Genomic DNA, 16639 nt, shown 5'->3' on the forward strand with positions numbered 1-16639 from the left:
TATTATTATATTCTTAAATTCATTTATCTTATTTTATTATTTTAACTCAAATTTTGAACTCATATTTTCACATTGTGGGACAAATAAAGAGATATCTTATCTTATGTATAAAAACGTTTATTTTAATTTTATTTACACATACTATTTCAAATTTTCAATGGGATCGTTTTTTGTTAACATGTTTGTGTTGACATAGCAAATATAAATATTATAAGATGTTATAAAAATTAATTCAGTAATACCAAGTACTTTTCTTCCGCTGAATTTTTGTTTAATGCGCTTATAAGTCTGTTTATGAGTCTGTCCTCCAGATGATCCCAGATTTACCTTAAAATAATACTCAAATATTTAGTAAACATCCACCACTCGCTCGGCTGAAGAATGAAAATGAAGTTAAATGATGCGGAAAAACAGGAAGATGACGGGATAGAAAAGAAGGAGGTGGTTTAGTAAATAATTAGTTTAATTAAAAATCTTAGAGCAGAAAAAGAGAATAAGGATAGCAGGATACGGGAGGGGGGGGGAGTTTAAAACTGATATGAAAGATGTAGAGAATAAGACAGGAGTATGAAGACTGCGTGAAAATAAATCTGTTTTATTTTGCTGCGTCCGACATGATGAATAAACTTTGAAGAAACAAACTCACAACAGACACAAATCTCAGATTAAATTTACTTATCGAACGTCCCGAACACTTCCTGTCACATGCTCTCGGGGGTTGCGGCGGCGTTTTGGCGTGACGGTGTGATCTCGACAGAGATTATAGCTAACCTTTTTCTCAACAGCAGCTGTGATTACGAGTGAGCAAACATGCACAACAGCGCCTCTCGCGGGAGTTAATTTGAAAAAAATAATCCACAACAAAAGTGATTTGAATAAACGGTGGGTCACATGACCGCGTCAACGAAACGACTGGTGAAAGTGGACAACTTGTTTAGTCGTAATTCTCGATTCCTCGGGTGAAGGTAATCTCACATCTCGACTCACTACGAGTTTTACACAAGTGCGGGACTCAGATTCTTAATCTGGCTAATCACCGTAACTAACTTCCAAATGTCAGCATGAATAACAGCGATTAATCTGATGGTCGCCAGATGACGATGAAGAAATATTCCACCTCATGATTGAGAGTCAATAGTCTGTCAATTCGACCACCAACCTAATCTGGTTACCATCAGATTATTCATGCGAGCGCAGCCGTTAATCTGAGTGGCGTCACAACACAAGAGTTGTAAACAAGACTTCCTTGGATAGTTGCATTTATACGATATAAAATCAGACTCCTGTACACATATTTAAATCTGCGACTCGTCAAGTGCTTCATAAATAGATTCTTAAAGTCAAAACGCCTGTTTAACACACAGACGTGGAACTATTTGTACAAACAGGAAGTTCAAAGTGAAAACAAGTGCAAGAGGAGGGTTCTTAATCTTCAGTGGTCGGTTTCCGGGCGACGTGCTATAATCCGTGGGGGCTCTGCCTCCGACAGAGGCCCGCGGGCGTGGGACAGTCAGTTGTGGGAGGTCATGTGACGGGACAGGTGATGCCGCTCCCGGAATGACTCGTTGCAAATGGGACATTTCAGCTTCTCTTCGCGCCGCCGCTTCACCAGCGGCTCCATGGCGTACTCCTTCTTGTGGTGCGACCTCATGTGGTAGACCAAGTCCGAGGTCATGCGGAACGAGGCGTTGCACTTGGCGCACCAGTTCTGCGCCGGCAGGCAGAGCGAGGTGAAGGACGGCGGCAGGAGGGTCAGCGCCGACGGGACCTGCAGCTGGATGGGGCCCGAGTTCTTGGGCCAGAAGGCGGTGGCGTACACGAAAGGGTTCTGCTTGCTCATGCCGCCCGGGACGGGGCAGTTGGCGCCCAGTTCCGCCCCCTGCAGCTTGGCGGCGAGATGGTCGGCCTGATAGAGTCTGCTGGAGGAGATGGTGTCGCCCACCGGAGGGTGGCAGTCCAGCAGTTTGGGCGGCATCACCAACGAAGACATCTGCGAGAAGGACGAGCGCGACGGCTGGCTGAAGGCGCTTTTCCTCTCGCCGCCCTGTTGGTTGACGGAGGTGAAGGCGCTGCCCAGGGGCGGCGTCTGCGGCGGTTGGGTCTCCGACAGAACCTGCCGCATGTTGAGGTGCTTCTCCGATGGGCTGCCGCTGGGCCGGTCCTTGTTCTCGGAGTTGGAGCTCTGCAGGGATTTGCTGCTGTGTTTCTGGTTCTGACCCGACTTCTTGACCTCGGTAAAAGCGCTGCGTTTTCCCTCGCCGGCATCCGTGCTCCCTGACGTGGAGAGGCTCCTGTGGTTCTCCTCCAGCCCGTACACGCCTCTGTAGTTCTGCGCCGACGTGGCCAGCTCATCCTTGGACTTGGGCTGCGGGCCTCGGGGTTCCCGGTCCACCTCCGAGAACTTCCTCTTTCCCAAGTTCTCGCTGTGGATCTCGGCCTCCTTGTCGTTGGGCGAGCTGGTGCGGTTGTTCTCCATGTCCCGGGCCAGGTTGTGAAAGTCTGTGGATGGCTTGGTGCTGTCCTGTGGTGCGCCGGTGAAGCCCTCAGGACGACCCATCTTGGGGCTGGTTCTGGTCGGGGTGTTGCTGCCTCGCTCTGTGCTGCGCTCCTTGCTCTGCTCCTCGTCGCCTCCGCTGATGCTTTGCAATCTTTTGGTGCAACGGAACCGCAAATGGGCCACAAATGGAAACTCAAACTGGAACCGCTGGCTACAGTCGGGACACGTGTTCTGGGCTGAACCTGCGAGGGAAATAAATCGGTATCACATTTGGTTCTATATGGGTCCGGAGTGTACCAGACAAGGTCCAGGATGCTCACCTTTACTTTTGGCCGGCGCCCGAGTGAGCAGCAGCAGGTCGATCAGGTCTTTGCCGTACCAGACCAGGAGCTCCTCGTCCTTCTCGATGCGGCGCAGCGACCGGTAGAGGAGCTGACCGTTCTTCACATACGCCTCCAGGTTCTGCTCCTCCTTGTCCCGGGCCGACTGGACCAGACGCAACCACATCAGACCCTCGGAGGTGCTGTTGGCGGCTGACGTGTCCACCTGGGAGAGCAAATGTCAAAAGTTAAAATCTATTGAAAAATGTCCAAAACGTAATTTGCGGTTAATATAAAGAAATGATGTAAATATGTTTATTTGAAATTAATAATTGTGAAAATTACAAATTATACAATCCTTAAATATTTATTATATCTACATGTAAATAAAATAGTTAAAGGGCGGGAGCAGATTAAAATGTGTTGTGGTCATGTGATGAATAATACTGAATTATTATTATTAACATGTTAATTCTTCTTTTTTTTTTACATTTTCTTGTCCTGTAAAATATTTTAAAAGAAACGTGGATCATTTTAATTTAAAATTATCTGGGGCCGTTCTATGATCTGGTTATAATCCCATTTGCCAAAGACGTAACACAACAGCAAAAAGCATTTTTTAAATTGTTTTCACATAAAGTGATTCAAAAATAACAACCTATTAAACTCTTCTTTATTTAATCGTCAAACAAACAAATAAGAAACACGTTAAAATTAATTATTTCTCTCCTAATCTGATTTACTAGAACTGAATAGCACAGAAGCTGTTTCCAAACATAAATAATCATAACGATATATATGATTGAGATTATAACGAGATTAAGTGACCTTCAGTAGGTCGTCTGAGAATAAATAACCACACAACGTTAAGCATGAAGCGATCATGTGACGAGATATTTTGATATTTGAAGAGTAACCAACAGAGAAGGTTCAATGTTTATTTTTATTTTTTGAGATTCAATACTTGCGCGTACATTTCTTATTAATGTCTGTTCTGAATAAAGAAATATTTTAATCTAAAATAACATAAATTAAATCCGCCAGGCGGAGAAATGACAAGTGTACCTCGCACCCCTAAGAATACTGAAAAAAAAATGATTAGAAATATTTATATATTTTAAAAATCGAAATTAAACTCGAAAATACTTTTAGTCTTGTATACGTGCATGTTGGGATTATTTATTTTCTCCCGTCCCTCGACACACGCACGCGTTCGCGCATATCCTAAAATAGAAAAACTGTATTTTTAAAAACTACATTTTCATTATTTTACTAAATCAGATGTTTTGTTGTCAGCCGTGCATTGTTCGATCAAATTAAACACATTATGTTTCTCTATTGTTTGCCATCAAATGATCAATATTTCAGCGGCATCAAGAACATTCACACACTGGAACTGATATTGTTTTGTGTGAGTTTATTTGTACTAAACCTGGTCCAGAGATTCAGGGGTTAAACGATCCATTAATTTACTTTATTAAATAAAAAGTACTGATCCATGTTTCAACGAGAAAGTCAGTTCAAAAGGGTCGAATAGAAACCGTTTTTTTTTTACAAAACAATTGTTGGTGAATAAAATCGTGTTATAAAATACATTTCATTAATTATTTTAAACCAATAAGTGTTTTGTCGTTACAGTGTCAAGCACTGAAATACACAACATGACATCCTAAAGCCAAATTCTTGGATGTAATTTAATAGGTAACTTTATTTTATTTTTTAAATATAATTTAACATCGATGGAAGTTCGGACGCGATGAAGTGGCTCAAAAAACCAACCGATCCAATAATAAGAGACTGACCCTGAAGATGTACGGAGCGGTTCTCTTGTCGGACGACTTGAGCGCGATGAAGGCGATGCTGTCGAAGAGCGACGTGTGGCTCAGCACGCACGGGCCGAAGATGGCGTTCTCCGGGATGTCGCAGGTGGTGAAGACGCTGGTGAAGATGTCGGTCAAACACTGCTGGACGACCTTCGAGTCTCCGTCCCACAGCGCCTTCTGAGAGCTGGACTCCTCCATGTCGGCCTGCAGCAGCAACAACAACATCGTTAAAAAAAAGAGAAAAAAACCGAGCGAACCCGCCGTAAATCTGCCCGCGCTTGACGGCGAGCGAAGCAGCTGCCGGTGCGGCGTTCAGGGACCCGCTTTATTCTAATTAATTCAGCTCGTAATTAGTTGATGAGTCTTGTGGTGCCAGTGGAGACACATCCGTCCACACTATCGAATAACATTTTCAAATCCGAAATTAATCGCTCGCTTTAAAAAATAAAATAAAAAAAGAGTCGCTTTTAAAAAAATAAAATAAATAGAAATATTGTTTTAATTCTCGATTTTTAAAAGGGCAGCTAAAGTGTCCCGTCTGCTCGCGTCACGCCCGGAATCCCTCGGAGACTCATCATTACTCCTCATCTGCATCTCAACAGACGGACGATGAAAGTGTTTATCACCAGAGGTAAATTAAAATACATTATTTTTAATAAATACACCCCATTTGGTGGGACGCGTTCACGGACACTGACAGTTAATTATCGTTTCTATTAAAAAGCAAATCTATTTCTGGACAAACAGTCCCCGTGTTGCGTTCGTGTTTTCTTCAGTGAATTTAGTTAAATGTTTTAAATTTTAAATCTGTACAAACGAGGCAGAAGATTTGATCAAATTTGAGGTAAAAAATTCAGATTTAATAGACGAATAATACGTTTGAATTTTTACAAACAAACGTGTGTAATACATGTTTTTTCGTTCCCGGGTCCACACGAGGATTTTTCAGAATTATGTCGATCTCCGTTTGACAGGACTCTTCCACGCTCTCGGTCCAGTCCCGGTTCGGTCACTCTCATTCAAACAACACTCGGGGCCGAGATCTGGTTCGGCGCAAACGGTCCTGAAGCACCGCGGTCCGGACTTTTTTTTAAAAGGAAAAAAACATTCCGTGGTTCCGAAAGTGCGCGCCTACCTTTCTGTGCAGCTCCAGCAGAACCAATAATCCACAAGGGTTCGGATAAAAAAATTAAAAAAAAACCCAGCAAGAATCAAATGAGCGGTTCCGGAGGTTCTGCAGCGTTTTTCCCGGTTCCGTTGTCAGTACATCCCCGCGGCGGTGGCTGTGCGCGTCCTGGTCCGGGACTTGTGACAGTAGGTGTCAACTCGGCTGATCCAGTTCTGGTCACGAGCCCGGGAGGCGCAGATGGGTTCGGGAGCTCTGGCTGACTGACACTCCGACACACACTTTTTGTTTGCGGCTCCGAATCGACCCAATGAGGCGTGTCAGTCCGCGTCTCCTCCTCTTAACTCTTCAGGGCCCGGCTGTCATTCGCTGGGGGAGGACTTGAGGGGGGGGGGGTCGCGGGGTGAGGCGGAGGGGGGAGAGAACCTCATTATTATTCTAATTCTAATCAACATTCTTGACGGTTCCGCTCGAATAAAAGCACTTTTACTGCGAGTCTGGATCACAGCGGCGTTTTTTACGACTCTATGAGCGGAGCACCTCCTCCCTCACTTTCACGTCTTCATCCCTCGTTCATCCTCGCTCTCCTCCTCCTCCTCCAGAGCGGCTGCAGGGGGCGCCAGAGAGCCAGGCCCCTGCAGCTTGTGGACGCGCTTGTTGGGGGAAAATCAAATAAGATTTTGAATGTTTCACTTTCAAGTCGCGCAAGAAAACAAAGCAGCGAAGCGTTTCTTTTGTTGTCGTCGATTGATTATGTGATGCGTTCAAGTGCTCGTTATTAAAAGTAATAAAAACAGATCCGCGTTTGATCCGTTTTGAACTGAAACACGTTGGAATGTTTGGACATAATTGTTTGTTGTAACAGGAAAAAAATCAAGAGTATTTAACTCTAAATCCATTTGGATTATTGTTCTGTTTTGCTTTCTATTGGAAAACAATCTTTTAGAGCCAAGATTATGAACTTACATTCTTGTTTTCTGGTGTAAGACAAACCACAAATAAACACATTTATACATTTATTTGTCTTCAGCACTTTAACAAGTGATTCATGTTGAATCACACATTCTTGACTGATAAGACGCACATTTTTTCCCTGGAGCTGCAGGAAAATAAGACGTCCATTATCATCTCTGTGTACGTAGCAGCTGAACGTGTTCATCATTTCGGTGGCAACAGATCGACGTGATGTGGAGGAGGAAATAATCGCCATGGCGACGGGAGCGAAGGGTTAAACGGTGCGTCAGGAGCGGCGCCACCGAACAAAGAAAACACTCACAAACGTGTCGGAGACAATTTGGGACCGTCTCATCTCGTCGCCGGTGCAGGGGAAGAGGGTTCGGGAACCGAGTCTGAGGTCATGGTGCTCGCAGGGAGGACAGCTAAATCAAAGGTCAGAGGTCACATATTTCTAATAACTCCCCCCTCCCCACACCTGTGAACAGGAAATGAGCTCAGTAATCCAGACGAGACTCAGAGCATAACATTTAACCACAGATTAAGACATTCCTCTGCCAGAACGGGAAACTGTGTCTGATATCAGCACTAAAATAAATTCACCTGAGCTGAAAATTAAACGACAATGTTAACCGCTGGTTACCATGATCACTGTTTTCATGCGGCTAAAAATCGTGTTCTTAAAAATCCCGCACAAAGAGGAAGTGATGTCATGGATCAACCCGCAGAAGCTTCACTCGGATTCCAGCCGACAGACCCACTGATTGAATATTTCGGAATGTTTGTGTCTCGCCGAGGGTTGATGGGTAAACATTGCGTGTCTGCCTCCTCGCCATCTCCGGACGCCATGACGCTTATTGCTTCTTACACTGGTCTTCAGAAATGGGTTTTCAGAAGCGTCTGTTTCATCACTCAAGGATAAAATGGACTTTTCCAACTTCCTCAGGTCCGGACACGCTTCATTCCCCGTGACAGATGATTGACAGTTGCAGCTTCATCCGGTCCTGACGGCGGACGCGAGCGACCACCATCAGGAAACACCTTCTGTATGAGGTAAGAATCTGACGTAGAATATATTTGGATATTATAGGAATCTTGAGGTTATTTTTGTAGTATTCCCAGAGTAATTGACTTTGGCATAACTGTTGTCATTCGTTTTGAAACCAAATATGTCCAAACATCAACTGCTGGAGTCGACTGTATCCTCTCGTCCTCAGTCACCACCGAGATTTTGCGTGAAATCATTGTTGCTTTAGCTTTGAAGGACGTATTGACCGTTGCCATTTGGCATTTGGATGTTTGATTTCTACACCAAAATGAAAAAACGGCCTTAATGTATGCATGTAAATTGTAATAAAACATTTTTTTATTTCATACACACTTTATTAAAATATAAACCTTTAAAGATAAGAATAAAATATGATTGTGACATAAGCGTGAAAAAGAACATTGTGATATATCAATGTATCAATATTTCTCACAGCCCTAGCCTGGGGTCACCTTCCTTCAGATCCAGAACCCCACCTGTCGGGCACATGTCCCACATTTTAATCTGGTTTAACATCTCCTAGTTTCCCCAACAGACTCTCGTTTCCACCCCCAGATAAGAATAAAAAGACGTTTCAGGATTGTCACTTTATTAGTCTCTGTTATGTTGCCGCTGAAGCGTCAAATTCACATTATTAAATCTCGATTTTCTTTTTTGTCACTTCATTTATCTTTAATCCGGCGACGGGCGGCGCTCGCCGCGCGACTGTTTGGTGTTTTGATTCACTTGTTTTTGTTTCTTGGATGTTTCAATCTGGAGCGTCACTTTGTTTTATTTGAGAGTTAAATCTTTTAAACCGCGTCACACTTGTCGTGCTCACAGAACAAACAGGATTAAGGCCCGAGGACTGAAATAATCCCACGTTTGCTTCTTTATTCCCGCGCTGCGGATTAAATTAACTTGTCGTCCGGAGTCAGACATCAAGTGGAGTAGAGATGGAGCGGAGATGAGAGCGGGGGGGATCTCACGGGGGATGAAAAAGAGGGAATGAATTAATAATGAGCCACTTTAATTCCGGATCCAGCGATTATCCGAACCAGGAGCCGAGCCAGAGAATATTCCGGCGGCATATGGACCCTCAGCTGCCATATGTGCCACTTTTCACTGGAACTGGCAGAGACGGACACGACGGTCAGAGGGAACTGCCAAAAACACAGCGAGGGGGGAAGAGGGAGGAGGTGGAGGTGAGGATGGAGGGAAGATCTGAGGAGAACCTGAGGAGGTGGAAGACGGATGGAGGGAGGAGAGTCGATGTGTAATGATTGGATGGTTCTCGGGGATGGTTCTGGAGCAGTGGTGGGCAATTGACTCTCCTCGGGGGGCCACACTTGATACAGTTGCTAGGGGCCGTCAAAGAAAAAATAAAGTACCATAAAGTATAAAATCATATTTCACATGTTAACTGTTTAAGTGTTTTTAAATCTCATATAAAAACATTTTTTATCAGAATATGATTTAATTTACCTGAACCTTTTTTAAAGGGGCAATAAGTGACAAAAGTGAGGGGAAAATTCCTAAAAGAAAAACCCATATTTTACAGACTCGTATGGAGTGAAATAAATAAATACAAAATTATTTTCGTTTCTACCTGAGGGCCACATAAATATAGTCCAGGGGCCCGGGTTGGCCCCGGTCTGTTCGGGTCCTTGTGAGGTTGTTTTAGAGGGCATCTGCTCAAGGTTTTACTTCTGTTGTATGTTCCTGATGGAGGTTTAAAAGGGGGTCCTGGTGGGGGGGCTGGGGGGCACCATCCCAGGACATGCCTGCAGTCACCAGGGATCCTTTAACTTCTGACCCGGCTGACATGGATACGTCGTCGAACCATAATCTCTTTGATGCCTCACAAGTCCTAATGAGTTGACCCATCATCTTGACGAAGACCCCGGTCGCCCCGGGCGCTTTCTCCTTCCCCCGGACTTCCTGCTGGCAGGTCACGCACGCCGACCACGTTGACCTCATTCCCGGCACGTCAGGGCTGCAGACGAAGGTCTGATTTCACAGCAGATTTACTTCAGGAGTCGCCGTCGTCTCTTGGGGGGGGCGTTAATTTTGAAGAGTGTTCCCTTTTGTCCGGGCGCACGCCGCCACCAGTCCCGCTCGTCACCCGGCTAGCTGGGTGTAATGGAGTGTGAGGATGTGGAGCGGGGCCCGTGGAAGTCTGCCAGCCTTTCAATTAGTCTCACACTCGTGGAAGAGACTCTTGCTGGAGCTGAGAGCAGAGATCAACACGCCGACGCTAATCTGGATTATTAATCCACGAGGCATCGCCAAGACCTCACACAGAGACTCTGTCCCAAGATGTGAAGACACAATCCAGAGTCCAGATCTGTAAACCAAGACTCTACTCTGAATTTCTCTCACTGAAGGCCCCCTATGGTGGGTCGTCAAAGTCGACAGATTTGAATTTTTCTAGACAAAATGTGAGTTTGTTTTACAGACTCACAATCGCACATGATCACACACGCATGACTTCTCTCTCGTTCACACACACATTTACTCTCATATAGATACACACTTACACTCTCTCTCCTAAACCCTGACACTCAAAAAATCAGTAACACACACTCACAAGCATTTACTCACATATAGTTTAAACACACACTTATACATACAAACTCCAAATACACAAATTCAAAAACTCACAATAACATGCATACAATCTCTCTTATACATGAACACAAACACACAATGTCAAAAACGCCTCAAAAACACACAACCTCATAAACACACTTAAATTTCTCACACACACACAAACTCAAAAACACACTCAAATAACTACACACACTTATTCATAAACGTTGCTACAAAGCCACACACACTAACGTACAAAGTCAAATACACAAATTCAAAAACACACAATAACATGCATACACTCTCTCTTACATACATGAACACAAACACACAATGTCAAAAACGCCTCAAAAAACACAACCTCATCAACACACTCACATTTCTCACACACACACAAACTCAAAAACACACTCGAATACCTACACACACACTTATTCATACACGTTGCCAGAAAGACACAACACGTAACGTACAAAGTCAAATACACAAATTGAAAAACACACAATCTCATGCAAACCACTCACACACTCTCACATACACAAATTCAAAAACACACAATAACACTCTCTCTTACACACATGTACACAAACGCACAATGTCAAAAATGCCTCAAAAACACACAACCTCATGAACACACTCACATTTCTCACACACACACAAACTCAAAAACACACCCAAATACCTACAAACACACTTATTCATACACGATGCTAGAAGTCACACACACTAACGTACAAAGTCAAATACACAAATTGAAAAACACACAATTACATGCATACACTCACACACTCTCACATACACAACATCAAAAACACACTTAATATATACTCACACATAGTCAGACACACATATCTCTACACACACACTCACATGAAGACAAACATACAAACTCAAAAACACACACTCGCATGCACATTCCCACATATAGTAACACACACTCTCACATGTACAAAATCAAATACACAAATTACAAAACACACAATCACATGTATACACTCACATTTCTCACAAACAAACACATACTCAAAAACACACTCAAATACCTACACTCCCACAAAGTCAAACACACATACATGTACAAAGTCAAGTACACAATTTAAAAAACACACTCTCACATACACAACATCAAAATTACAATCAATACATATACTCACACATAGTCACACACACATCTATACACACACACACACACACACACACACACACACACACACACACACACACACACACACACACACACACACACACACACACACACACACACACACACACACACATCACTCTCTCACATCAACGTCCAGCTCAGCATCGAGAAGATTGACTCTCTGCTGGTCTCCTAAATGTTCCATTAGTCGTGTCGCCTCGGTCCGCCGCTCATTACTGTCAGGCCGCTTTAGGATGAGATCCCGGACCTCTGGGACACGAGAGGACCGGCCGGGAGGGGGGTCCGCCCAGAGGCCTTCCAAAAAACCTCTTATGGTGGCTCGGGGAAAACGGACGCCGCGTCAGCCGCGCCGGTCGTAATCGCATTAGAAGTGGACGGAGGTGCTGCGGAGGAGCTGGAGCTTGTTAGCGCCGACACGGAGTCCAGCACTCAAGACCCGCTGGACCGGAAGTGACATGGGATCTGACAGAACCTTTGCTCGGCTCCCAGTCACACAGCACTGGAGTCACATGGATCTAAGAAACTTCCACAGAAGTCCACTCTGCTGCCGGTTCTGACAGAGTTGGGTTCTGCATTAGATAAAACTTTATTGATACCTTGAGAAAACTCCTTTGGGAAACACTGGGGGTGTATTCTCAAGATAGGATACGTGTCAGGATACAGGCAACAATACGATATATTGTAATACTGTAGGAACAAGGATATATTTGTAGTATTGTTGAGTACTTGCCTGTAGTGTTACAGAATTTACAGACCACATGACTCTTGACAAAGTCGTAACTGCTTTAATTTGTTTTGAAACCATTCTATGTCCAAACATCAGCTTTAAAAGCTGCTGGAGCCAACTGTATCCTCTCGTACTCAGTCATTGCCAGGATCTCTCGGGATTTCATAGGTTCTATAGCTGTGCAGGACGTAATTCATACTACAGTTTAATTGCAACAAAAAATACAATAAATGCGTGTATATTTGCATGTAAATTGTAAATTATAATTAAACTGTCTCAGTCTATCAATATTTTTTCACAACTATAATCTGGGGTCAACTTCCTCCAGAACCAGAAGCCCACCTGAAATATAGCCCAATAAGTAACTATAGTAACTATTATGAAAGTAAAAATTTGAAAGACCCAAAAACCCCAAACATTTTTAAATAATGATAAAGTGCTGTTGAATATCGATACAGTATCATAGAAAAATTGTAATAGTTAAGTGTATTTTTCCTCTCACGCCCTGCATGGTACCAGAAAGCCCGGTAGGACCAGGTCCATTTAGTCTCCTGGAAATGACCCAGAAATCCTCTGCTGTCCTGAAGAAGGTTCTTCAGGAGGTCCATCTGAGCCGAGCCAGAATCTGAACCAGGGGTCAGCCCCGGTCCCTGCACAGAGATACCGGGTCATCTGCAGGCCCCGAGGTTCTGATGAGAGCAAACTTTGGAGTCCTTGTGAAGGACAAACTGTGATAAACATGGACATCATGGCGAAACATTCTCTGATGTTCGGCCACAGTCACATGGTCCAATATCGGGCCCTTCAAACCTCCGGCTGCACTTTCAAACTACTTCTGGGTCTGGTCAGTGTCTCGGTCCGGTTTGACACACTCGGGCGCATCTGCAGGTTTTTCTTCTCCTGGAGGTCGTTCCAGTTTCTCTGGAAAAGTGCAGAGACGTTCCTGACAGGCTGGAAAAAACATCGGCAAGATGAACAGCGAAGACGGATGATGCATCCTCGCTCTTCCGTGACCCGGGGCACTTTGATCCGGGGCTGGTGGATGTGGGGGCGGCAGGGGGGACGAGGGATGGGAGGGGGGGCGGGGAGCCGCTCCATAGGTGACGAGCTCGGACTGGTGATCCGACTCGAGCGGCAGAGAGAGTTCCGTCTTTCCGAAAGTGTGTTGCCCCGCGGGGGTCTCAGCGCCCAGGACAGTCATTAAGAGATCGGACCCGTCACAACCAGAAACGGCACCGCAGCCTGACATGTGAGGCAACAGCGCCGCTCCAGAGCCCCGCATCTTCTCCTCCTCTTATGTTCAGTCCAACAATCAGACCCTAATTCCTCGGCCCGAGTCCTGCCCCGAAAGACGCTGGAGCGGAACCTGAACCCGGAGACTTCTGCTGGAACCAGGACACGTCCAGACTCTCACGCTGCAGAGTTGGATGCTGCTATTGTTCTGCTCGAGTGACCCAGTCAAGTTTCCACAGCAGCTCAGAAACGGAACCGGCTGCGGAGTGAACTTCTTTGATGGCTGAGGCTCCACATCAGACTGATGAAGACGTCCGTGAGATACTCAAAGTTATTCAGAAAACAGTTCAACTTTTACCAACTCTCGGACCAGGAAGAACCGAACAAGTTCTCTGGTTTGATTGACAGCCGTCCCTCCGGCACTTCCCTCCCACTTGGAAGTTTTGACAAGTTCCTTTAGATATCTTGGATCAGTTCCTTCGGGCACGCGTTAGATCACATGACCACTCTGTCATCAGAAGCTGCCTGTCAATCAACCTGTCACTTCTGTCTGAACTACCTGGAGCAACGGAACCGGCTCGGTCCAGCAGGTCCAGATCGACACTTCCCCCGCAGAGACCGTCCAAGTGCCCGAGGATGCCGGTCCGGACCGGGGAAGGTTGGTCAGACAAGGGGACGACTGACAGGAAGGTAAACAAGCGTCTGGCACCAGGACGATGATGGACGGAGCCGTCGGCGCCAAGTTGGCAGGAGATGATTCGATACAAGCTCACGTTCTGTGGGCGCCAGGGGGCGCCGCAGAGTCTGAGGGTGAGTCGTTCTTTGACGATTCTCTTGACCCTAAACTATTTCTTGTATAAAAAAGATGTTAATTTATCTCCACCCTACAGTTTTATATGTCGCCTCTAAACACTCCAACGCTCTCTCACCAAAGATACTCTTCTCTTTGTGAAATTAGTAAAGCCTATGCAGGAGCCAAGGTCATAAGCAAGCACACTTTTCTATGGATTAAAGTTAAAATCTGTAAATATACAGTGTAATAACAGAACGTTTTTTCTTCTATAAGATTGAGACATTTTTACAACAAATATTGAATGTCATGATATACATTTTAAATCACAAATAGACTCAGGTAGAAATATGTTATGGAAGTACATCAGTGTCATCAGAATATCGAATGGTTTAGGTTAACATTTCTGTAATTGTATTATTATTTTAAAGCATTTAAATATGTTTTGAATAATTGAATTTAACAGATTTTAATATTCAATTATTGAATTTCGAGGGTTTTTTTATTTTTAATAATCGAGTTAAAATATTAAATATTTTCAAAACCAATGATTATGACCTTTTGTGTTCAATAATAAAATATTGGTATTATAGAACCACCGGACAATACCAAAAAAGTATCGAGCTACTTCATCAAACATTCAAATAAAAATTACATTTATTTAAAAAAAATAACAAAAAACAAAAAACATTTTAACTAAGAATATGTTTCAACATTTGAAATGTTAAATTCAACCATTTGATATTCCAATATATATATATCAACATCTTAAATAAGACTTGGTTAGTGGAGGCGTGACAAGAGTCCCACATTGATCGAGGAGGTAAGTAGTAACTTTTACTTACTTACTTTACTAAGTAAGTAAGTAAGTAATGGTTATTTCTAAAGCGCCTTTCTAGACCAGGGTCACAAAGCGCTTAAACAATCAAAACAATACTCAATAAAGTATATATTTTAAAGATCAAGACACATAAGACAAACACAGGAGTCCCAGAAAATCAGGGAAAAGCCTGTACAAATAAGAACGTCTTAAGATGTTTCTTGAAGGAGTCAGTAGATCATCAAACACAGAGGGAGAGAAAGATCGTTCCAAAGCTTAGGAGCAACAGTCTGGAAGGATTTCTCTCCTCTGGTCCTGAACCGTGTGCGTGGAACCATCAGTAGATTCTGATCCACAGACCTCAGAGCCCGAGCTGGGGTGTAAGTCTGGATCAGATCACTGATGTAAGTCTCACAGTGTAACCGGTTGTGTGCGGAGATGTTCCTCAGCTCCATCCTCCTTCAGTCGGGACGTGTGGTCTCGAGTTTTGACTCGACGGACCGTGGAAGTGAGAGCGGGGCGACATTGTTTCGGGTGTCACCGTTCTTCAGTCCTCCAGTCTCTCCATGTCTCAACAGTCAAAAAGGTAATTCTGGAACGTCTTCATCACCTGCCCCCCCAACCTCCCCGCACGCCTGTCCGCCCCCGAGAGCGTATTAATGCCGACTTCCTTCTAATCCAATTAAAAACGGGAGCAGAGGTGCTGTCACCACCGAGCATGGCGAGGAGCCTCCAGACAGATTAGAGAAGATCTCGCTGTGTTAATCACTGAACGTCTTCTCCGTCTCCTCAAGCGTGAAACACAAAGGAGGAATCAGGAATGATTACTGGGGAACGGAGAGGAGCGAGCGGGTCCCTTTCCACCGCCGTCCAGAACCAACACCGGTGATTACGAGTTGGACCCACAACTTAGAACCCGAGTTCAAGCATCACTGGAGTGGAAGAAGAACATGAGTCCATAACGGACCAGGGAGGAGACATTCCAGGTTCCCAGGAGGTGGTGGGGAAGTATCTTGTGGTCTTGTTCATGAGTGAGGGGAAGATGGAGATCGACGGGCAGATCGATGGAGTATCCTCAGTATTGTATCTGTCTATCAGTCTTTTTGCTCAACTCTTTCTTCACCACCACAAATGATACAAAGATCTTCACTTTTTATTTTTTGTGGACTCATGGAAGTATGTCAGTGCAAATTTTAATTATTTAATTCAATAATTTGTATATTGTGTAGATGTATTTATATATATATATATATATATATATATATATATATAGTTTTTTTTTTAATGCTACTTGAGCAAACTTTTCAGCCAATCACGCGTTGATCAGACGATCACATGACGACGTAGAAGAACAAGATGGTAAGATCAAGTAGCTCTTTAGTTTATTGTCTGGTGGCACCTTTATACCAACATTTTTATATTAAAAGGCTTTGAATTTGCAAATGTTCAATTTAGAAAAAAAAAATGTAAACTTCCCTTTGCTATATCATTTCAAAATTTAGAAATTATTCCAATCCATTATTCAATAAACACAAATTAAACCTTTTAACATAGAAATGATCGAT

The 16639-nt window shown here is 44.0% G+C and overlaps 1 protein-coding gene across 1 annotated transcript; it reads right to left on the reverse strand.

The window, feature by feature from the left end:
• Positions 1 to 599: 599 nt before the first annotated feature.
• On the reverse strand, positions 600 to 6101 carry prdm8b (PR domain containing 8b). The gene is made up of 4 exons (XM_087790342.1): positions 5776 to 6101; positions 4620 to 4844; positions 2818 to 3043; positions 600 to 2739 (listed from the first exon to the last, which is right to left on the reverse strand). Exons 2-4 carry the CDS (start codon positions 4836 to 4838, stop codon positions 1511 to 1513), a joined length of 1674 nt encoding a protein of 557 aa, XP_087646468.1. The 5' UTR covers positions 4839 to 4844; positions 5776 to 6101; the 3' UTR covers positions 600 to 1510.
• Between the last annotated feature and the right edge of the window lie 10538 nt (positions 6102 to 16639).

This window comes from Callionymus lyra, chromosome 1 (genome assembly GCF_982586985.1).
Source record: "Callionymus lyra chromosome 1, fCalLyr1.hap1.1, whole genome shotgun sequence".
Taxonomy (NCBI): domain Eukaryota; kingdom Metazoa; phylum Chordata; class Actinopteri; order Syngnathiformes; family Callionymidae; genus Callionymus; species Callionymus lyra.

Bases quoted from the DNA above. Each gene is read 5' to 3' on its own strand.
- prdm8b (XM_087790342.1), bottom strand. From the start codon at position 4,838: ATGGAGGAGTCCAGCTCTCAGAAGGCGCTGTGGGACGGAGACTCGAAG. The intron at 3,044-4,619 runs GTCAGTCTCTTA...TTGCTCTCCCAG, and splicing joins CCGCTCCGTACATCTTCAGG to GTGGACACGTCAGCCGCCAA. The intron at 2,740-2,817 runs GTGAGCATCCTG...TTTCCCTCGCAG, and splicing joins GGCGCCGGCCAAAAGTAAAG to GTTCAGCCCAGAACACGTGT.